This window comes from Myxocyprinus asiaticus, chromosome 3 (assembly GCF_019703515.2).
Source record: "Myxocyprinus asiaticus isolate MX2 ecotype Aquarium Trade chromosome 3, UBuf_Myxa_2, whole genome shotgun sequence".
In the NCBI taxonomy this organism is placed as follows: Eukaryota; Metazoa; Chordata; class Actinopteri; order Cypriniformes; family Catostomidae; genus Myxocyprinus; species Myxocyprinus asiaticus.
In genome coordinates, this window is record NC_059346.1 from 32,054,697 (window position 1) to 32,078,269 (window position 23,573).

General features: G+C 39.8%; 1 protein-coding gene across 2 annotated transcripts; it reads left to right on the top strand.

Moving 5' to 3' along the window:
- The first annotated feature begins 870 nt into the window (after window positions 1-870).
- LOC127429000 (RNA-binding protein Nova-1-like) lies at window positions 871-21,782 on the top strand. 2 transcript variants are annotated; one of them, XM_051677717.1, is made up of 4 exons: window positions 871-1,514; window positions 8,958-9,101; window positions 12,459-12,625; window positions 15,233-21,782. In XM_051677717.1, exons 1-4 carry the CDS (start codon window positions 1,358-1,360, stop codon window positions 16,250-16,252), a joined length of 1,488 nt encoding a protein of 495 aa, XP_051533677.1. In that variant the 5' UTR covers window positions 871-1,357; the 3' UTR covers window positions 16,253-21,782. The 2 variants fall into 2 exon arrangements, with proteins under 2 accessions (XP_051533677.1, XP_051533687.1); XM_051677727.1 differs by lacking the exon at window positions 871-1,514 and adding an exon at window positions 4,482-4,879.
- Window positions 21,783-23,573: the final 1,791 nt, after the last annotated feature.

The window sequence follows — 23,573 nt, forward strand, 5'->3', positions numbered from 1 at the left end:
CCTGAAATGTGAAGATCAAAAAAGCATATAAAGGCAGCATAAAAGTAATCCATACGACTCCAGTGGTTAAATATCTTCAAAAGCAATATGATAGGTGTGGGTGAGAAACAAATCAATATATAAGTCCTTTTTGTTTGTTTTTTTTACTATAAATTCTCCTCCTTGCCCAGTAGGTGGTGATTGCGAATCGCCAAAAACAAAAGAATGTGAAAGTGGATATTTATAAAACAATTTAAAAAAAGAAAAGAAAAAAAAAGACTTAAATATTGATCTGTTTCTCACCCATACTTATCATATCGCTTCTGAAGATATAGAGTTAACCACTGGAGTCTTATTGATTGCTTTTATGCTACTTTTATATGCTTTTTGGACCTTCAAAGTTCTAGCTACCATTCACTTGCATTGTATGGACCTACAGAGTTGAGATATTTTTCTAAAAATCTTCGTTTGTGTTCAGCAGAAGAAAGAAAGTCATACACATCTGGGATGTCATAAGAGTGAGTAAATGATGAGAGAATTTTCATTTTTGGGTGAACTATCCCATTTTTCGCATCAATTACTACACTATGAGTACGTGCAAAATGATTGACAGGCAGAGAAAGCGTCAAAGTCTTTTGATTGGCTGATCAAAGAATGTATACAATACAATTAAATAAAAAAATTAATTAACAGTTCATTTAAAAAGCTAGTTTTAAAACTATTGAGTCCCAAAGTTGTAACGTTTGAAAACTCTTTGGAGGATGCGGCCCGTGACGTCAGGAGGGCTCTAGCGCTCTGGATCACAATTGGTCCAGGGAAGCTGTGCGAGAGCTCTGTCACCCGAGCAGCAGGCGCGCGCTGGCCAAGACTCACATCTCTGAAACAAAATCTCTTATACTCAAAAACAAACGAGCTGATAGCGACAACAGCATCACACCCCGTCCAAAAACTGCCCCATCTGCACCGAGACTGGAACAAGGAAAGCTAAACAATCACGTTTTGAACTCTCTTGTTCTGCGCGTGAATCTCGTTTTTTGTTTATGTTTTCGTAGTTGGTCGGCGCGAGGTAATGATTTCGCTGCGCGTGAGTGTGTAAAGAGATAGCGTTCGTTAAATACACAGAGACGTCTCAAGTGTCGGGTGCGCGCTAATGAATAGACTTCACTGAATGGATTTTTATATTTAGAGCTTTAATGCGCCGCATTTCTCGGGGGCAATAGTAGACAGCGAGGCAGAAACGAGACACACATGCAGCATGGCATTTTTTATTACATTTTAAGGTCCAAGAAACATACGGACAGCTCGAAGAGGAGACGCTGTCCGTTTTAAAGCGGGTTTCGGTGCTGTATCGCGGTGTAAACTCCGGCCGGGTTACAAAATGATGACTGGCGGGGCAGTTCAGCAGAACGGGATCTTCTCCACTCCTCAGCACCTCTCACAGTCACCACACGTGGATTCGGACACCTCCGATTCCCGAAAGAGACCACTGGAAACACCGACCGAAGCGAGCAGCAGCAAGCGCTCCAACACCGGCGGTAAGACTGACAATTCACGGGTGCTCAATCAGTGATCAGGCCTGCTGCTCTAAATAAGTCTGTCAAACGAACAACAAGAGTCAGATTGAGTGTAGCGTGGTCTAGATTTAGACTTGCATATCAAAGTAATTGTACTATAACACTATAAATTATAAGACTGAAAATGATCAAGGAATTTTTGAGTTTAGAAATTGCTGTGCATAGTAATAAGCCGTTTTACGACACGTGAAATTAAAAGACAGCAGTGCCTGTGCTCATTTGCGTTTAGAATAAATTAATATTGTACACAATAAACCAGACCGGTTTACCCGACTCTTGGTGTTCAGCTCGCATCTGTCCAGCCTGACCCTGTCTGACCCGGTGGGTGATGTTTGGTTGGTGGTGGTCGCTCCTCTGGGAGTCAAGTTAAATTGAGCAGAAAATGAATGAAAGGGAGAAAGCGCACATGCTGCTTTAGTTCAGTCCCTATTCATATGCAGAAACAGACTCCAGTAGGAACAAAAAGATTGAATTCCTTTCCGTCACGCGGAGCTTCTTTATACATATCCAAAAGATAATTAGGGACTGTTTTGATTTTAAAAGGTTGACATTAGATGGTATTGTAAGTTACTTGAGGACAAAACAGAACAACAACACACTTAATAGACGTTTATAACTTTAAGCATGAGTCAAGAATAGGTTTGCTTGGTGTGTTTTTAGCAGGTTCATAATAAGATCTGATCTTATTCCATTTCTTCATGGTGGTGTGAGTCATTGCTCTTTAAATACTAGCAGAAAAGGTCACGAGAGAAACAGAAAGTTGTGTAGCTATGCCCACTTTAAAGACGTGCATGCGTGAGCGCGCGCGTATCTGGAAGTTTTGGATAGGACGAAAAACAAAAAGTTTCAGTCAAGTTGTGTGTACATTTATGTGATTATTGCTGTGGTTGACCGTGATCCGTGGGGCAGCGGCTCCCGCTGTGGGTGATTCAGTGCAGCTGTCCAGCGAGAGTTTGGACCGACATCACCCTACAAAATTCAGCAAGAGTTTAGGAAAACATGCGCGCGCGCTGTTAAGACTATGTAGGCTACACTGTTTATCAGTGCTGAGAGCTTGACCTCAAATGAGGTGAGTCAAGTGTTGCATTGAGGGTTTATGAGTTGATTTCGTTGAGGCACCGACCTCTGGAGCTTTTACATATACAAACTTTTGCTACTGCTTATTATATGTGTGTATAATTAATACTGATACAGTTCAGTATTTTTGACTTTGCTCTAGTGACAAAATGTAGGCTGCATCATATAAAGGCAACTATACAATTACAATTTTTATTATTTAATACGTAGTTACTTTCATTACTATGATTGTATTATTTATTTTTAGTCTATTATTGAAAATAGCAATAATACACTACAATATTTATAATACTACTAATTATTATTTATAATAAATATGAATAATTATTTAAATGTCACTGTTTCGTTTTGTTGTTGGTGATTGTGCATTATAGTCATGTGTAGACCAGAAGATATTTTGAATATATTACAACTTGTATAAGGTTTGAAAACCTTTAAGAATATCAGTAGAATATTAATGTAGTGCATTAGTAAATTATAATATGATAAATGATTATAATATACAAAACATAGAACTACACCTAGATTTGTATTGTGGGAATGTTACCTTTGGTGTATTATTAACACACATCATGTGTGTGAGCTTTTATGGAGACATTTCATTAAGCACATTTTACAGATTAGTCTTTTATGTGCTCACTCAGTTAGTTATCCCTTTGTTCATTGGCAGTTCGGCCCATCAATCAGTTATATCCATCCACCTTACTGGCTTTGTTAATTAAAACATAATCCTATCAATGAACACTCCCTTCCCCCTGCATGACCTTTGACCTGAAGAGAGTGAAGAACAGGATGGTCAGTGACTGAGATCCCTTTTTATGCCCTCCTTTTTTTAAACAGCCATTGATTGCTGATGCTAATTTCTCCAGTGCGCATGCAGTTACTTTGTGTGTGTACATTATGTATGTGTGTGTGGCCTCTTACCACATGCAATTGAAATGGTATGTTAATGTTGCTAATGGAGGCTTTGGCAGAGCTATTTATGTTGGTGTGTTTTTGTGTGGTTCAGTATTAGATCAAAAGGTGTGAGAGGGAGAGAAAGAGAGGGAGAGAAGGACACAGGTGCCCTTGCAGTGTGTGGTGACGTGAGTTGACTGTGAATTGGGCAGGTGGTGGGGAGAGGAGGGGCTAGAGAGAGAGAGAGGGCGTATGTATTCTAGAATGTCCAGAGGATGTGTTGAACGTGATCAGTTTGCCTAAACAGGAGCATCTCTACTCTCTGCATTTTGTCTCCTGGACACCGAGCAGAGCGTGTCAATATACCTCTATGAATATGTAGAGAATTTATCAACTTCAACTGAAAAAAGCTACTATGCAAATGAAGTATGACCCTGGGACCACACATATACACCCTCCCTCACCATGCACAGATGCACACCCATGCCGGTTAGGTATAGCATCGTAGGATTTATAGGCAGTAATTCAGTTGGCCGGCCCCGTGGCGCTCTGCGGCAGATCCTTTTTGCCATTTTCAAATATCTCTCTCTCTCTCTCTCTCTCTCTCTCTCGCTCACTGTTTCCAACATGGCCATCCAAGGAGCCCACCGCCTCCCTGTTTTTGATCTATACCTCCTCTCCGCTCACGCAAGGTCACTCCCTCATACTTTCTCTCACTCTTTCTCTTTCGTTGGCTCTCCGCAGCCTCCCTCCATTCTACCTTTTCATATTTCAACCAAAAGTGAGCGAGGCGCTACGTCTTTTATAGTGCTGCGTCAAAGTGGTGTTGGTGGGGGGGGGGCAAAGAGGAAGAAAGCCTTGGTGTGTATGTGTGTGTGTGTGTGTGAGACGCTGGGGAGGGGTGCTGGGTGATTGGACACGCTAGGTGCCTCTCTGTAGAATGCAGCACAGGGCTGGAGCTCTTGCTGAATATGGATGAGAAGGAAAGCAGAGGGTGATGCAGTAGGAAGATTCCCCCGTCAGTCCTTCTCTGCCTGAACAATACAAGCCTCTCCGCTTCAAACACTCATACACAAACACACGGCAATTGCATTACCATCACACACAATCAGAGAAAAAGAGAGAGAGGGAATAGAGAGAGAGACGGGGGCTGACTGCGGGTATGGAGGGGAGGATGCGCTGACGTTGTCCCCCTCTCGGATACGAACCTGGGGAAAAAGGTTGACTGGCCACATTCCTTGACGGCAGCAGAGCTCCTATGATCAGCCTGCAGTCGGGCATCGCTCACTGGTACAGCCTCTCCGCATCCATGGCTATCTGAACCCCGCCACCAGCACAGTACAGCAGAATGGGTAAGAGATTCTGTCCCCTTTTGTTGACTTGTTGAATGCAAGAGAGGTGCGTGCAGACGAATTGACAGTTTTTCTTTTCATTCTCCATTCTTTCGCCCTTTCTTCTCCTGTCTTCTGCTGGCGTCTCTTCATTCATTCTCTGGGAAGGGGAGGCTTGGTTGTCCTTGCAGTGTGCCTAGGACAGGCCCTCCTTTTCACATGCAGAATGTGTGTGTTTGTGAGTGTTACTGGGGGTGTGGTGGTTTAACAATGCAATTCTTCTTGACCCACTCCTTCTCTGTGTTTGCATGACACTCTCTTCACACTGTATGTTGTGTGTGTAATCATAGGTTTCAGCCCGTAAGTGTCTGACTGCATTAGCAACTGTGTAAGAATGGCTCGCTGGCAAACAGCAGCAACAGATTGTATTATTTACTCAGACTCTCACTGCTGAAAACCTGTTACACCAGTGGTCTTACATCATTGCCGCAAGCAGGGAGAGCAGTGCTCCCAAAGCGCCATTCTGAAATCAGTGCTGCATAAGAATGTGCTCTAGGTTTCCCTTCTAACAACAGGTAACTGACAGCAGCTCTTTCCCATTGGCTCTTTCTGCCTTCGGAATTTCGTCTCGAAGTCGTTGTGGAAACCATTGTGAGGCGATAGATGGCCAGCTATGATGGAGAGAGTGAAGTTTTCGCTCCTTGCTGGCCAAGGTCAAACAGTCCCCACGCCGTCACCACTCTGTAAAACGGCTGCTAGTATGTACAGTGAGATTCAGAGATTTGGTTCCTGCGTTTGGTACGTCGTGGTGCGGCGTACTTCAGTGATTACGAGAGCCCTGATTGCCCTTCCATTTTCTTACTTTGTTTGTATGTCATATGAACTTACTCGCTCCTTATTTCTTCTCGCATCCCTCCGGCTGCTCTCTTCAAAAACCTCCATCATGGACACTGCGTCCTGTCCTCTTCCTCTGTTCCCTGCAAACTGCCCTCATTAAACCGTCCCCATAACAGTGTCTGCATTCATTCCATTCACACTCGCACCCTCCCATTTAACAGACTGGTCATTGATAAGATCGGGATCTGCCCGGCTCTGCATGTGTGTGTGTTTGTGTGAACCACGGCTGCAGCGAGCATCGTGGACTGAAATCCTATCATTACCTGTCAATCGTATGTGTGGAAGGGAGCATCGAGTCGGGTGAGACAATGATGTAATGCGTATTCTAATGCGCACCTGGAGTGCTGCAGAGGACAGGTACAGATTGAGCCTCTGTGCACGGCTGCATCAGATCCTCATCATGTTCACTACTCCCTTTCAAGGGCCCTACAGAGGGAGATGGTGGTCATTGTGTCCTTGCGAATACGTGTGAGCATTTTTATATGAGAGTGTATGATGCCTTTATGAGATTAAGCATTTGTTGGATGTTGCAAGTGTGTTAAGAAACCATGAGGTCAGTTCCAGTGAAGAGAATAATAAATCTTCACCCTGTGACATTTGCACTTATTCATAACAATTTTTTTTTTTTTTTTGTTGTTTTTTTTGTGACTGAGCACAGAGCAGAGCAAATCAGCCAGAGAGAGATGGAAAAAGAGAAGAAAAAAGAGAGGGATGAACAAAAGATTAGCAGTGCTGCAGATAACAGCTTTGAGATCTATATAACAGAGACAGGAATACAGTTTTTAATTTAGCCTTTTCCACTGTGTCATGCACTTCCATAGGAATGTGTGGAAATGTGAACGATTGGGTCCCTCTGTGTTTTTCTCGAATTGTCTTTTCCATTTAAATTCTGCTCGGGTATCTTTCTAACTGTGCATTGCACATTCAGCTGCATATAAGCAACTTGTACTGTGTGTGAGCTTCTTTCTTTCTTTCTTTTTCTCTGTCTTTTTTTCTGTCTGTCTTTCTTTCTGTCTCCCTGTTTGACCTGATTACGTATTACAACTGAAGCTAATGTTTGCTTTGATACTGGTGCCATCTACTAAAAGGCCCTCCCACTCTTGGCTTGATTATATATGCCTGAGCAGACAATTACATTTTTTAGATTTCTCTTATTTTATGGTATTAATGGGATTGTCTGGATAGGACGATTGATTACAAACAGTATTGACGAGACTGGCCTTCCAATGAGAGCGTGTTGTGTTTCTGAAAGAACCTCACAGTTGTTCCCTATCAAATGACTCACAGCAGCAGTAGTGTACAGGTGAAAGCATTGTTCTGCACCATGCTATTTAGCGGACTTCAGTGTGATTGGAATGTTTCAAGCATTCCTGTTGGACAGTCAATCAGAGTTGCTTAGAGACCATAATATTTTCACCTTCTCCCTGCCTCCCCTCCCATCTTCTCTTCTCTTCTCTTCTCTTCTCTTGATCTGTCCTATCATCTCCTAGTTACTGTATTCCTCCACCACACTCTGGGTCTGGAATAATCTTTTCCTTCTAGTAGAATATTCCCATCTTCTTTCCTGACAAATCTTTTTCATCCTGTCTTTTTTCAGCTTCTTCCTTTTACTCTTCCTTCACACATTTTTTTACCATTGGCTTCTTTTGTTTATTATTAGCATCTTTGCTCTTATCCTGTTTACATCCTGCAGTCTCTCGCTCTCTCTTTTTCTGTCTTGTGTCTCTCCCTCCCTCTTTCTTCTTCCTCTGCAGTGGTACAGGGTCAGCTGCTGGAGATTGGGGGCATTTGAGTCTGTGAAACCCATCTTATTGCTCGGATTTACTACAGTCTCCAAAAGACACAGATTTAATACACAAACACAGAACACACTTTTCCCTTTAGTACACATACTTCTACACAAAATACTAATGCATTGAAAATAATCTAAAATACCATTTTTGCTGCAAGTCAATTCAAAAGGTTTGTTTTAGTTGTGCCATCACAATGTTGTAGCAGGCCCGCCAGGCCGTATCGGATATCCAACATGGTTTGAGCAGCTTGACGTCATTGTGATGTCATAGAGGTCATGATGGGAAATTGTTTGAATTTTTAGCATCAAAGGTTTTGTTTGATGACTAACTCAATATTGAAATCTCTATAATGTGTAAACCTCTGAACTTCCCTTGGATTAGTAATGCACTCTGGGCCTTATGTTGTGTTTTGAAAAGTCTAATGTAGGGGGAGAGGGAAGCCTCGTCCCCCCCGGGAACCTGTGACTGACTTATGCGCTGTTGGCTGGGTTCTTCAGGACAAATCTGAGGATTTAGTATCCATATGCTCCTGCCTGTACAGCCTTCCAGGCAATTACCCACAAGCCCATGGCCCCCCATACTTTTTAAACCTCAAACTTCTGCCTCTGAAACTGTACGATGATTCAGAGGATGAGTGGTTTTTCAGACAGCTGACCCTTTGTATGTGTGTGTGTGAGAGAGAGAGAGAGAGAGTGAGATGGTGAAGAAGACAGTGAAGGACACAAAACGCGGAGACTGTTTGGTTAAATTTAGACCTCTACCAACCCAAAGCAGGTCACTTTAGCTCTGCATGGGGTGAAAGTGGGACAAAGGCAGAATCCGTAGGAACTCATCAGAGAGAGAAAAAGAGAAAGTGAACAAAAGAATCATACTACTCTCTCATGTTTAGTAGATATAATGTTTCAAAATGAGGATCCGTAGTGAGGTAATAATGCTATGTTCGAGTAGCCTCTGGTTGACTTCACAAGGTTTGCAAACTGTTATATAATCTTACTACAGAACTGTGTAACACATCCCAAAAACCCTCTGAGTTAAATAAAACAACGACAAAATGCACATCAATAACAACAAAAAGAAATATTGTGATATTGAAATAATTATTGACATTTATTGTTAATAATAATAATAATAATAATAACAATAAATATGATTATTATTACTAATTACTACCTATTTTACAATAATACGAATTATTTATTATTATTATTAAGTTATTACTCTTATGGATGTTTGCCTCAGAACTGTTCATTTGTTTTTAAGTTCTGATTGGTAATTTCCAAAAAAGTGTAAATACAAGTCTCAGTGAAATTTGGTTAAAATATTCACTGTAAAGATTCTTTCATCTCTAACTTTTTGTCTCTTTGTGTGTGTGTGTGTGTGTTTGTGTGTGTGTCTGTATGTGTGTGCAGAGGAGGGTGAATATTTCCTGAAGGTGTTGATTCCCAGCTATGCTGCTGGTTCGATCATCGGTAAAGGGGGACAGACCATCGTCCAGCTTCAGAAAGAGACTGGAGCCACCATCAAACTGTCCAAATCCAAAGACTTCTACCCAGGTATCGTGCATATAAGCGCACATCTTTGGTCTGGCTTTATTGATGATGCACATCTCACATTTCAGAGCTTAGCGCTTTTTAGTTTATTATAAATAAAACACTCCTCTATGCCTCATCTACTTTATTTATTCTTTGTTATTAGATCTATGTTATAAATCCTCACAGTTACCGTAAATCATTTTATTTACTGTGGAACAGATGTCACAATTAATGGGCCCATGCAGAACTCTAATTCAAACTAAATGGTCTTGAAAATAAGATGCTTCAAGTATTTTTCACTGTATAGGGTTCTTGAATTGGATCTGGGCAAAAGTTATTTATATTACATGGTTCAGATCAGCATATTGGTTTCTGTGTTTTTTTTCCAAACCTCAATTAGGCTCAAGTACCCACATCCTCATTGACATCAAACCACAATTCTGTTCCTCAAATTAAACTCCTATTATACTGGATGTCATTTAGCATGGTCATTTATATGATTACAGTAGCCTTTTTAATTATTTGAATAAGTAACATACTGAAAAAATCACGAGATTCATTAATTGTTCCGTTTTATTGGTTTTTATCTGTACATGTACCCCTTTTTGGAAATAACTGCTTTAAAGCACCAGCACATAATTGGTTTTCTAAACAACTAGAGAATAAAAAGTTATTTTGAACATAGAAATAGAAATTAGAAAATAGAAATAAGAGGTCCTCTTATGACAACAGGCTATAAGACAACTTTAGATTGTAATTGGAACCTTTATTTTTAAGACTGAAAGAGTTTTGCAATGGAAGGATTAAGGAAAATTTATAAGCAATCTTCACTCTCACTGACAGCCATTGATTTTCTACATAAGCTGATTTTTGTATGCTGAAATTTCTTTTTGCAAGCTGAAAAGTCTTTAAAGAGCAACCAGCTTGTAAATGCAGTAGGTCTGACTGATGGCTCAGAGCTCCACCGTGGTAGAATAGTGTGTTTACATTTGTTTACAGGTGTTGGAATTTTTGTGTCATTGACTATTGTATCTTTTACACCATGTGTCATTAAAAAGCTGCTTTATATTGTAGCCAGAAAAAATAAAATCGGCATAGAATGACAGTGTAAAATGTGTCTATGGGCAGGGGAAATATGTGAGAACATGAGAGAAAATGTGTGTGTGTGTGCGTGTTGTGTTTCACAGCTGTGAAGCGTACAGCTGAATATTGAGAACATAATTTGTCTGTAAATAGCTACTGTATGTTTTCATTCATTAAACACACACACATTTTACAGCTAAAACTATCTTGAGACCAGCTTACTAACACACACATTTCTTCGCAAATTACCTTTCAACCCACTGTAAATTTAGAACAATTTTAACATACCGTATCCCTACTCACTTCTGTTCAGTGTGTCTATACTAACAGCACAACATCATAGTACCACACAACGTAATATACAGAACAACAACACGATGCTGCTCTGGCACACACACCAGCACATCCTCAATCCTTCATGTCTCTAAAATAATAGCAGCTTCTCTTCTAGACCTCATTTGTCTTATAAGACTCTGAAAGGGAAACATTTAAACTCTCTGGTGCACAAGAGAGCTATAAAAAGAATTCACCTACAGCTGAGCGGCTTTATTCCAGCCAGTGTGTCCTTTACCACAAACATACACACACACTGTAGCCTGTCACACTTGCACATGTACATTACAATTCAGTCTTTTCTTATTAAAGCTTATTTAACTTCAGACATTTACCACAAACCACACCTCCTAAAAGAAAGAGAAGGACTAAACTTTACACTGCACACACACCCACCCACTAGTGTGAGCTTTATTGGAGCATGTTTGTTTTATATGTACGCCTTCAAAGATATTTAAGAGCAAACGTTGAAACTGGAGGAGAGTTAGTGTCACTTTTGTTGAGTTAATAATATTTTCTGTCCCCTGTCCCCACACCTAACCCTCACACAAACCTTTCTACATTTTAAAATTTTCATTAAGACATTATTTAGTATGCTTATTAAGCCATTTTTTCTAATCAAGTTTTTTTTTTAAGGTTTTACTTTCCTTGTGTGGTCCCCCCAATGTAGGCAAAACCTGAGTCATACACACACACTCTGCTTTGGTGTGTGCGCTGTGCTTCAGATAAGAACAAGTTTTTGTGGAACAGATGTGTGATACTCAATCTGGTGGTAAAAAAGCAGAGGAGCATAGCCAAGGAACAAACGCTTGTCAAGTATGCATGTGTGTTGGAGCGCACATGCACGGCCATCTCTTTGCACTGTTGCCCGGAAACAAACACACACTACCAACAACCTGCATACCCCTAAATCCCATCTCTCTAACCTCCAAATGAAATAGAAGATGATCATGACAGTATATTTAGGACACTGAATGATACTTTCCACCACTAGACTGAACAGATCCTAACCTGAATTTAGGTTGACAGTACGCAGTGGATTGTGTACAGGAACTCGTAGATTTCATCTCTCTGGCCATGGAAAACTGGTTCCAGCCCAGCAAGACCTCTGTGGGTTCTCTCACAGTTACTACAGTATTCTGGACAGGTTGACTGCTTCAGAGCAGTGATATGCCAGAGATTAGTAGTGTGTGTGTGTGTGTCTTGAACATTTGTGTGATGTGTCCTGTGGGAGTGATATGGTTAGAGAGGAGTTCAGAATTTCATGTTCAGAATTTGAAGAATTCAGGATGAACTATATCATGCAGACAAAAATTCATTCATCCCCCCCCCGTGTTACAACTCTTTCTTATACTGTTCTGCTCATACATTAACATACAGAATTAGCAATATGTTTATAATTTTGGATCATTTAGCAATGGCGAAATAAAGTTATTTGAAAAAACAGATACATACACACATTTACATGTATTCCACAAGACAAAATTATCAATTAAGTAACCCAAATTATCCTGTTCAGATGTTTACACCCTTGCAGAGGCAACACCTTCTGAACAGGATAATGTGGGTAAATTCATTCATTTATTATTTTACCTTACTTAAATATTTGTTATATAGCTTCTTCAGGGCAGTACTGAAAAAACTTTTTAAAAAGATTTTTATAATCTCAGATTTTTCTTGCAGATTGTGAAAGACTTGTATGTGCAACTACATGTGTATATTATATTGAACAAAGAATTTAATTGTTTGATATTTTTGTTTCCATGACATTGATTTTTATTTTTTTATTGTGAAGCATCAAACCACAACAGTTGGTCTGTCCAAATTATTTATAATATTAGTTTACTTGATATGTAAGGCTTTAAACATACTTTTGTTACACATGCACTCTATATACTAATATTATGTGTTTTTATATTTGCATATATGATTGTTCATGTATGTGTACGTGTGTTTTCTCAGGTACGACAGAGCGTGTTTGTTTGATTCAGGGTACGGTGGAAGCGCTGAATGGAGTCCATAACTTTATCGCTGAAAAAGTTCGTGAGATGCCTCAGAGCAGTCAAAAGACTGAGCCAGTGAGCATTCTCCAGCCACAGACTACTGTTAACCCAGACCGCATTAAACAGGTTGGTTTGTGAGGCTTCTTTACCACTACTCCACAATGTCCAAAATCCCAACATATACAGTACTGTGCAAAAGTATAAGGCACATTGTTGTTAATAGTAAGTATACATTTTAGATTTCAAAACATTCCTTTTGCAAATAAATTAGAAAAGAATTAGAACAAGGAGTCCTGCAACAGATGGCATGGCCCCCAAAGAACATTACTGAATCAGTCTGGGATTACATGAAGAGACAGAAGAAATTGAGACAACATAAAAACTTAACTGTGGCAAGTTCTCCAAGAAGGTTGCAGCAATCTACCTGCAAACAACCTTGAAAAACTGTGCTCAAGTTTACTTAGGAGAATTGGTGCTGTTTTAAAGGCATAGGTATTTGTTATGAAGTTAATAATTAATAATTAATAATAATTAATAATAATTTTCTTTATTTATCACACATTATACATTTGCACATATACAGTGAAATTCTTCTTTTTCACATATCCCAGCTAGGCTGGGGTCAGAGTGCAGGGTCGTTGATATTATATTTTTTTACTGACATTACTTTTGAAAACATCCTCACCAGGGCTCGTCATTAAGCACTGACAAGTGGTCATTCACTTCCGAGAAAAAAAAACTTGTCCGGAGAGAAAAAACACATTTAAGTAATAGTTACATGCTCAAGTAACATGTCAAAGTTTCTGTTTAATGTTTTCTAAAATTACGACTGATGCTCAACCTAATAGAATGCCTATGCAATCAACTCGATTCTCTGCGACAGAAATGTAAACTCTACTGGGTAGGGGAGAAGGCTATTGTCATATTGTAGTTATATTATGCTATGAACGGTAGTCAAATAAAGAAAAGCCTCCATCGCCATCATTTACAGCAGGGGTGCTCACAGCCACTATGGAATAAGATCTACTTTTTCATCATGTTATTGCAGCAAGATCTACAGTACCATGCACAATACATACATAGTCACAAATTTACCAAAATACCAAACTTTCAGTAGTTGGTAGTGAGATTGTACTATTCTTGATACCAGCTTCAATACCACAACAAATAATAATACTAACTAATTTGTTAATTATGTAATTATTGTTTCAAGTTCTCAAGTAATTATTCAAGACTAGTAAACAGTCAGTAAAAAAAACAAAACAATAAAAAAGCAGCAATGAATAGAAATAAAAAAAAAAAATACTAGAACAAAAAACAAATAATAATGCTTTTTTTAACAGCTTTAAAAGTTTTTAACAGCAGTATCAAGGATTCAAGTAAACATTCAGAATGAAATGCGACATAACTACTACTGGTCTTTACTGTATGGTTAGAATAGAGTAATACTTTTTAAAGCTAATAAAGTTCTCCAGCCAAGAGCAGTGAATGGTTTTCTTGTTTTCTTGTTATGGTTGTTTGATTAATATTAACGTCACACTAGACAGCAGCAGGTCTATGAGGTTACATTTACACTTACAAGTCCAACATTTTGACACAAATCTGCTTTTACCCCACTGTTTACATTCACTTTAGACATAACTCACTGTGTTTACATGAATACCTCACAAAGATGGGCATTTCGGCGGAATTTTGAAATGTTTTTGATCATTCAGGCACGTATTCGCTTTACCACTAGCTTTCTCTGAGCACACGCGCATGTTCAGTGCACACACATAAGCCACCTGTCAGTCAAACAACGCGCAGCTATTACTATCGCTAGTGAATTATAAAATTGTGTGCTCTGGAATATTTTCAACAGCAGAATAAGAATATGAACTTTGCAATAAATGACACAAGCCTAGGCTATATCACAAATACAGCCAGTTTTTTTTTCCGCTTGCCCCTTCAAAAATCCATTTGTCCCGGACAAGCGAACAAGCATTAATGTCAAGCCCTGTTCACTATGAAACATTTTTCACAACTGCCTAAAACTTTTGCACAGTACTATATGTATGTTACTAGTTAGTGTTATTTAAAATGTGACATCAGACTTTTATGCAGTTGTAAAAATCAGAATCAAATGTGCAAATCAGTTATTCCCCTGAACCACATTTTAGTCTAGTAATGTACTTTCAATTTTATTATGGAATGACAGCACAGACACTAACAGCTATCTGAAGATCAGCAACACTGGAAACTTTAGGCATATATACCAGACCAGTGAAGGCAGAGGGCAGGACAGTCTGGTGGTTGTTCCCCCAGGGAAAGAGTGGCTGAGGGGGGCAGCAAAGTGTGAGAGCAGTGGGTTATTTTTACCTGCTTGATCCTGGCAGAATGAGAAATAGAGAGGGAGTGAGAGAGAGAGAGCAGCTGCAATGTAAGACTAGGGATCAACAAATGGCTGATATAAGCACTGACTTAATTCACACACACACACACACACGCTATTAGAAACTCTTAAACATATACAAGCAAACAGAGTTACATACTGTAAATGCAGTTCCTTAAGCATATTGCAGCCATTCATTTCAACATTGTCAGAAATTCAAAAAGTGAGCACAGAAAACATGCATCCATACAACCAGCACGGACACATTTGAGTTTATTACAGGGTCTATTTTGGGGGCTGTATGCAGTCTCATGCATGTAATTCTGTTCCTCAATCAAAGTGACACTCCCCCTCCTCCACAGGCTAAACTGATCGTGCCCAATAGCACTGCTGGGCTCATCATCGGTAAAGGTGGAGCTACAGTTAAGGCTGTGATGGAGCAATCAGGAGCCTGGGTGCAGCTTTCTCAGAAGCCTGAGGGCATCAATCTTCAGGAGCGCGTTGTGACGGTGAGCGGGGAGCCAGAGCAGAACCGCAAGGCTGTGGAGATCATTGTTCAGAAGATACAGGAGGACCCACAGAGCAGTAGCTGTCTCAATATCAGTTACTCTAACATCACTGGTCCCGTGGCAAACTCCAACCCTACCGGTTCCCCCTTTGCCAACTCTACAGAGGTCTTACCCAATGCCGCGGCGGCAGCTACGGCCTCCACACTGCTTGGCCAGGCGGGCCTTGCAGGCATGGGAGGTTTCCCTACCGCTATGTCTAGTTTCTCTGGTAATGATCTGCTTGCCATTACGTCTGCCCTGAACACTTTGGCCAGTTATGGCTACAACACCAATACATTGGGGCTAGGCCTCAACCCGGCCGCTGCATCTGGAGTTCTTGCTGCTGTTGCAGCTAGTGCCAATCCTGCTGCTGCAGCTGCTGCCAACCTGCTTGCCACATATGCCAGTGAGGCTTCTGGAGGGGGCGGTCACCCTGCATCACATAGCTTAGGGGGCTTCTCGCTGGGCTCTCTAGCAGCCGCCACAGGGGCATCTAATGGGTACCTGAACCCTTCATCCCCACTGGTGGCATCATCTCTGCTAGGAACAGAGAAGCTGGCAGAAGGTGGAAAGGAGGTGGTTGAGATTGCTGTGCCAGAGAACTTGGTTGGTGCCATCTTGGGAAAGGGTGGCAAGACTCTGGTGGAGTATCAGGAGCTGACAGGGGCACGAATTCAGATCTCCAAGAAGGGAGAGTTCATTCCAGGCACACGCAATCGCAAAGTGACCATCACAGGGTCACCAGCGGCAACACAGGCAGCCCAGTATCTCATCAGCCAGCGAATCACATATGAGCAAGGGGTCCGTGCCACCAACCCTCAAAAGGTGGGCTAGAGATAGGCCGGAACGGGGAGGAGAACAACAAAAATTGGAAGGAAAGGAAAAGTGAGAATGAATAGATGAATGGATGAATGAAAGAGAGGAAGAATTGACAGGGTTGGAGCTAAAATCATGGCCAAATATTTCAACAAAATAAGGACAAAAAAAAAAAAATGGGGGAAAAAAAGACCGGAAAGAACTGTGGATAGATAATCTGTTTGGGGAGAAATTGTGAAAAATTGATATTTTGTGACTGAAATTCTGCTGTATTTTTAAAGTTGTGTTAAGTTGTGTAGGTCTGAGTATTGTGCCCTGGGGCACTCAGAGGAGAAGTTAGAACTTCCTCTCTCTTAGCCAGGGTTTTTTTGGATTCTGTTTTCAGATGTTTGCTTCCATTGCAGAGCCCTCACACTTTAGTTCATTACCTGATACACACCCAGAGCAAGGAGATTGGAGTTTGAAATGGTCCCTCTTTTAATTGTTTTGATATCAGTAAATTCAGTCTCCACAACTATTAGTGTAGGCCATAAATGAAAAGGTTATCTTGTTGGGTCAAATACTGAGAAGATACCGATGATGAATTTTACTAACTCGTGATTTTTCCCTTATTGTTTTCAACTGAGACTTAATCTGAAACACCTGCTGGAAGCTTTCAATCTGCATTACATTACTGAATTTCTGTGATTAGTCTCCATTATGGTTAGTTTACACATGGTCACACCCGGTTTCTTTTAGTTTTACTAAAACCTGTGATTCCAGGTTGACCTGAATGTATAAAGACTTCCTTATATTGTTGGGTTTTTTTATATTCAAATTGAGATGCTGTTGAGAGTAGATACCTAAACTTCATCCACAGACAGACAGAATATGTCAAATGTCAGATACTCAACATTAGAGAACAGGAATGTAAACCACACACAATTACACCCACCTATACATCTTTACATCCAAACAAACTCGCATGTGCAGTTTAGTCACAGGATCCCACTTTGGTGCTATAAGAAAAGACATGAGATCAAACTTTGAAGAGATTATGTTGTCATATCTACTGATTTTAGTATTTGTGGCTGAGTTTCTTGTAGCCCTCATTAAGTATTACAGGGCATTTTGTGATTTACTCTGACAGTGAGTGGATATTCTAAAGATCAAGCCAGAACAGAGACAAAACAGTGAGGTCGTAAAAACTTCTGTTTTGACTCACTAACTTTTATTTCTCACTACAGCAAACTTTTGGACACACTACCAAGGAATTTAAGTCCTTAGAATCCTGAACTTGAAGAATAATTGGACCTGTTTAGACAGATGTACCTCTTAACTCCTCCTCTTCCTCTGATTGGAGGAGCCAGGCAATGTCTGTGCCTGTTTTGTTCGAAAGGAACTCAGGTTGTCATACCTCATGTTTGAGAAGAAGGAGAACAATTTCCAGTTTGTATGCAGTAGAGCAAAGTCTTAGGTGCATTACAAATGTCGCTTTGTTCACGTCGTGGTTAATCCCTGTTTGCATCAATCTGTCAGCAAAAGTGCGGTTGAGGTAGTGAACGAGAGACTAAAATGACCTACAGCTTTTGTGACCTAATTGAACTGATTCCAATGCCAGAGGATGCCACTGTCATGACTGTCAGCTTTCAGCCTTCTTCTGTACAGCAATGTTACTGCAAGGCAAACTCTTGCAGATGAACTGATCTCATATCTGCTTCCTTTTAGAAACCAAACATCTAAAGGCTCCTAAAGCATTGCTGGAGAGTTTCATTTGCCCACCACCTTTCCACTGATCAACTGGTTGTTTTCTTGTGCACCGGTGGTGATAGTTAATCATTAGTTAATTCCACAGTTGTAAACTGCATTAAAGTGTTTTGCTGCTAACAGCATTTTTGGTCTTGCCAGCAATTGGCTCTTGCATGGAGAGTGAGCAGGAGCTCCTGTACAGAGCGAGTGATCGTCTCTGAACCACACTGTGAATCCAGCAGCCTGATGCCATCACAACTATGAAATGTACTGTACATATTAAACCATCAAGGGTGTGTCCGTTAAGACAGCATGACGGAATAAAGCAATGAAACAGTGCGAGCACAAGAACACAGGCCACAAAGCCCTGCTGTAGGAATGACTACCTGTAGTTTACTTTGCTCTTTAGATAAACTGGAGTTCGCCGAGGTTCAGATTCCCCCGCCATGCCCAGGCCTGTCATTAATTAGCAGATCTCCATTTGAACCCTGGACTTCTATATAGAGTATAAGGACACTGCACAGCCCAATCTACTGCTGACCTACATACACACTCTAAAAGACATTCATCATCTCCCTCAACTACCATTTCTCTAATCTACTCTGTATGGGGGGAGCGGAAACGTAGAAAAAGGAGGGAAGAGACAGAGAGAGAGAGAGAGAGAGAGAGAGAGCGATCAAGAGAGGGAGAGAGTAACCTATTTATATCCATTGCATAATTGCCAGAAATATTATCATAAAGTGCATTTTCCATCTCTCATGATTGCTATTTTCTAATACAGTTTAAAGTTTGACATACCATGTTACAGTTCATATATTCCCTATTAATATTTACTGTATTTGAGTACCAGCCGTAAGACATCAGGTTCTCCCGAGTAGTAGTTATTCAATACTGTTTGGAGATCAAACTGTGTACCTGATTTCAGAAGCACAAGCACTAGAGTTGGTGCAGCAATATGAGGGTAATATGATTACTGACAAGGGAGATTCATTTATATTCGGAGAAATACAATTATATTTGTTGAAAATAAACTTGATGTTTAAAGATTATACACTCATGACTCTAGGAGTAAGTCCTTCTCTCACTCTCTTCTAGTCTCTTGTCCTCCTCCTGTTTTTGGACTACCTCTTTATCTTTCAGATAGAGCCTCTTATGTCTTGCCCTCTTACCAGTTGTTTTCTGTTTCTCTGCTCCTGTCCCCTCTCGCTTTCTTGCTCTCCAGGCTGCCGGTCGCCACGGATGTGTTGTGTGTGTATTGTGGGGGTTTTGTGTCTCTGCAGGGGTCGATGTGTATTCTGCCCTGTGCTGTGAACACCTTACCTCTGAACTAATACACCACATAGTCCAACATTAATACTCATGATTAGATTCTCACGCTCTCATTGAGGATCTGCCTGATAATGATTCAGTAGTCTACCTTAAAGTAGCTAGAACAGGGAATTTGTACGCTGAGAGAACAAGGTGTGTAAACCCAGAGGAAGGAACTCTGGGTTAAAAAAAGGAAAAAAACAAACAAAAAACAATGACGGATGGGAGATGGATGTGATAGCCACCTCAAACTCAAATGATGAATTCACCATCTTTTGAGCTCTGTGTTCTCTCTCTTCTCTGTGAGAGCTATCTAAGATCATTTCTGCATTTTTCCTTCATTTAAAAAAAATGAAACTGTGGAATCTGTCGCGTCTCATGTTCTTTGTGTATTTTGGTGTAGTTCCTCTAGTTTGTGGTCTAAATGCAATCTTGCGCTGTTGGTTTCAGTGTGTGATTATCCGTTATTCTTGTGTGAATGATGAAAGTGCCAATCAAGCCTGGTTAAGATTAGCTTTGCGATTTGTTTGTGCTTTAGAGTTGCTCTCTTTGGAGAGCTGGTGTCCATAGCTACGTCACTGATAATTTTAGATTGACTTAAAATGTAAAGAACTATTGGAAGCAATATTGTAGCATGTTGTCAAGTTTTGTGTTTTGTTATGTCTGTTGTATGAGCCTTTGGATTTACTACAAATTTTGAATGAATAGGTTTACATGTACTTTTTTGTAATACCGTAAGTTGAAAAAAACTAAAATTTAAAAAATGCTGCTATTTGATAAGTGAAAAATACAGAAATATTTTAGTCGGGAAAAAAAAAACAATGTCTGGTCTGTTGATTAGGATTGTACTCGTTTTCTACAGGGGTATAAACGAGGTGTATCAATATTAATTACATAGACGCAGAAATAATAGTCAACCTGTGCCAAACTAGACCTTCACAGCTTCATGTAGTGTGTGATGAAACATTAGATATCGATAACTTATTTAGAAGCATTGAACAAGTGCCAATCAATCAATATATTTTAGTTCAAATGAAAAGATAATCAATAAAGGAAAAAAAAGATGACATAGCACAATGTTAGTATTGTTTTTACCCCATTGTTTTTAATACACTCAGTAGAGGCATCCTGTGCATTTGTTTGACCTGTGGCTTCCGCACTGCTTTTAAGTCATATTGTCTCTGTAGGTCGGCATGGAGTAGGCATACACATGTTATACACATGTTATTAAGCATTCATAACACAACCATTTATGAAAGTGTGTTTCGTGGATTTAGGTGTTATATTTTTGCACGTCTCTATTGCATGATATCCAAGTGAATTAATGAGGGGTGGTAAATCAAAACAAACAGACAAGCAAACATGAAAAAATTAACAAATTGTTTTGTGTCTTGTGTCGCTCTGAGACACAGTTCTGAATGTGTCCGAAACGGAGCACTCTTTCTTTTTGTCACTTCATTTCTTTTTCTTTGGTTTAGTACTGCTTGTTTTTCTCAGTCAGATGGGTGTGGTCTTTTAAAGGCCAATACACATAGGCCTAAGAACGGCAGCGTAACCATGGGAACTGGAGTCAATTTAGGAATTTATGAAAGCAAGAGGATTCCAGTTCACGACAATGAAATGCATTCGTGTGAGACTCCATCTTTTGGCCTCTAATTTCAGGGGGAAAATACCCATGCATGGAAATGTCATTTCAGTTCAGATTTTCTGCCTTTATGGTCATATTTTGTCGTATGAGAAATTGCATTTATTGGTTTCAGACTTCTCTAATTTCTCAGCTTGATTCTCCTAACCCCACATGTAATTTATGAATGTATTTACATTTGCATAAACTGAAACAAAATGTTATTTCAATGTTAAATGTCTTTTAGGTGTGATGTTTACGGCGGAGGTTGTAAAGTTCATGTAGCTCGATCATATCTGTCAGTGTTAGGAAGGCCCAGAGCCACATTAGCACCCAAATTAATTTCTCTCTTCCTGTCTGCTGATGCATCAAATGCACTTTACTGAGCATTAGGTCCCATCACAAACACACACAGTGTAACCTTCTACTGGATGCAAAACTGAACCAAGCAACCTGTTTTTAACTTGGGAAAACTTTGACAGATATATTGTTGTTTTTCCTGTTGTTGTGTTTTTATTATTTGCATTCTTTGGTGTTTGTAAATGAGTTGTACTTTTTTAAAGTGTGTTTATTTTTGTATTTTTGTTCATTTCGGGGAGGAGAGGTCAGAAGGAGATTGTATGATATCTGTCCTGCATTCCACTGTCTCTCCTTCTACATTCCCTTCTGTGTGTGTGAGTGTGTGAGAGAGAGAGCGTGAATGAGAATGTTTGCATGGGTGTGTGTTTGTGAGTGTCTACATAATGACACGCAGACACTGTTGTTACCATTGTAATTGCCAACTATGTGAAGCTGAACTGCTTTGAAAGTGAAAGGTGTTATTTTTGATTTTTAAAACTGTTCGTTCTCTTCAGTTTAGAAGAATGGAAAATAAATTGCAGAAACCTCTGGAAAGTTTCAGTGTTCTCCATTCATTAAAGTTTATGGTTCAGGTCATGTCATTGTTGTCCCATTAGGTACATTTAGGTAATTAATTAAGGAAATAGTTAATATACACCATCAATGAACAATACTTTTACAACACTTATTGTGTTAATTTCTGCATGTACTATTACATTTTTAGCTGTAAAATTTGTATATGTTAACATCAGTTATTTTTTTATGAACAATTAGAAACTAACAATGAACAATTAGAAATTTAAGATTAATTTGTGTAATATATAGTATGTTTATAAGAAATAATGGTAACATGTGGAAGCTTATTGTAAAATGTGACCAATTTACATTTCATATATAGATCTTATATTTTTTGAAGCCATAATTCATATTCGTCCTTTGCATATTTAGGCAATGTACACAGTAGAAGTTGCACGACTACTGATTTTTAAAAGTCAACTAGTCAAGCCCATTAGTCTAGTCGAATTCAGCTAATTGTGATGTCATTTCATCCCCAAAACAACAAATTTGTGCTGATCATGTTGAAAATCACTAACTAGCGCCAGTGGGTTCCTTTTTAAAGGAATATTCAAGGGTTCAATACAAGTTAAGCTCAACCAACAGCATTTGTGGCATAATGTTGATTACCACAAAAATTATTTTAGACTTGTCCATCCTTTTCTTTAAAAAAGCAAAAATCGAGGTTACAGTGAGGCACTTACAATGGAAGTGAATGGGGCCAATTTTTGGAGGGTTTAAAGGCAGAAATGTGAAGCTTATAATTTTATAAAAGCACTTACATTAATTCTTCTGTTAAAACTCATGTATTACTAGAGCTTTAAAGTTGTTTAAATTGTCATTTTTACAGTATTTTAGGGTTTGTTGACATTACATTGTTGTAAAATTGGCTAACTTTACACAGAAAAGGTTAGTAAGAGATTTTATCACACTACAATCAAGTTAACGTGCATTTTGTTTATACTTTTGAAACAATAGTGCTTTTCCACTATAGGGCCAGAGTTATCAACTGGCCAGCCAAAATTGATCTGCGTTTCCACCATCGAGCCAATAGCCCAGCAGTGTTGCCCTAAAACCCACCCAACGTCACACACCCTGCCCCTTTCACAAGCAAGAGGGAAACTCAAGCTGAGGTATCATGTTATCTACAGTAGTTATCTAGAATATTGAGTTTATATCATTTGTAAACATTAGCTAGCTAGCAAGATAAGTTAGCATTGACAACTCACCGAAAGTAACTGCCATGGTATCCCGAGTGGTCTCTCCACTATTAGCGGGATGATGTCCCAGCACACCGTCCATGATCTCGAACCATGGATAGTTCTTTCTTTGGGCACCACTTTGTCCGTTGTGTGTTTTAACGGATTTGTACTGTACCAGCAATTTCTTTATTTTTCCCAAATCTGTACCGTTGTGAGCTGGATACACAACCTGGCAAGTTTGGCGAAACTCCGCATTTCACATTGACTCCGCCTCAATCCCCAGTTGGCCTTGTTTGGCCCAAGGGTAATCGGCGGGCCAAACGCCACTGGTCATTGGCCCCGAGAAAGCACCAAGGAGGCACAATTAAGCCCTGGAAGTGACAGTGGGAATGCAACAGGCCCTGGCACACACTAGCACACCCGCATTTGGCCCGATAATGGAAACGCAGCTAGTGAGATTTAAACGTTTACTGATTGGCCCCATTCACTTCCATTGTGCCTCACTGGAACCCAGATTTTTGCTTTTTTTAAAGAAAATGAGGAGAGGGTCAAAATGAATTTTTGTGGTAATCAATATTATGCC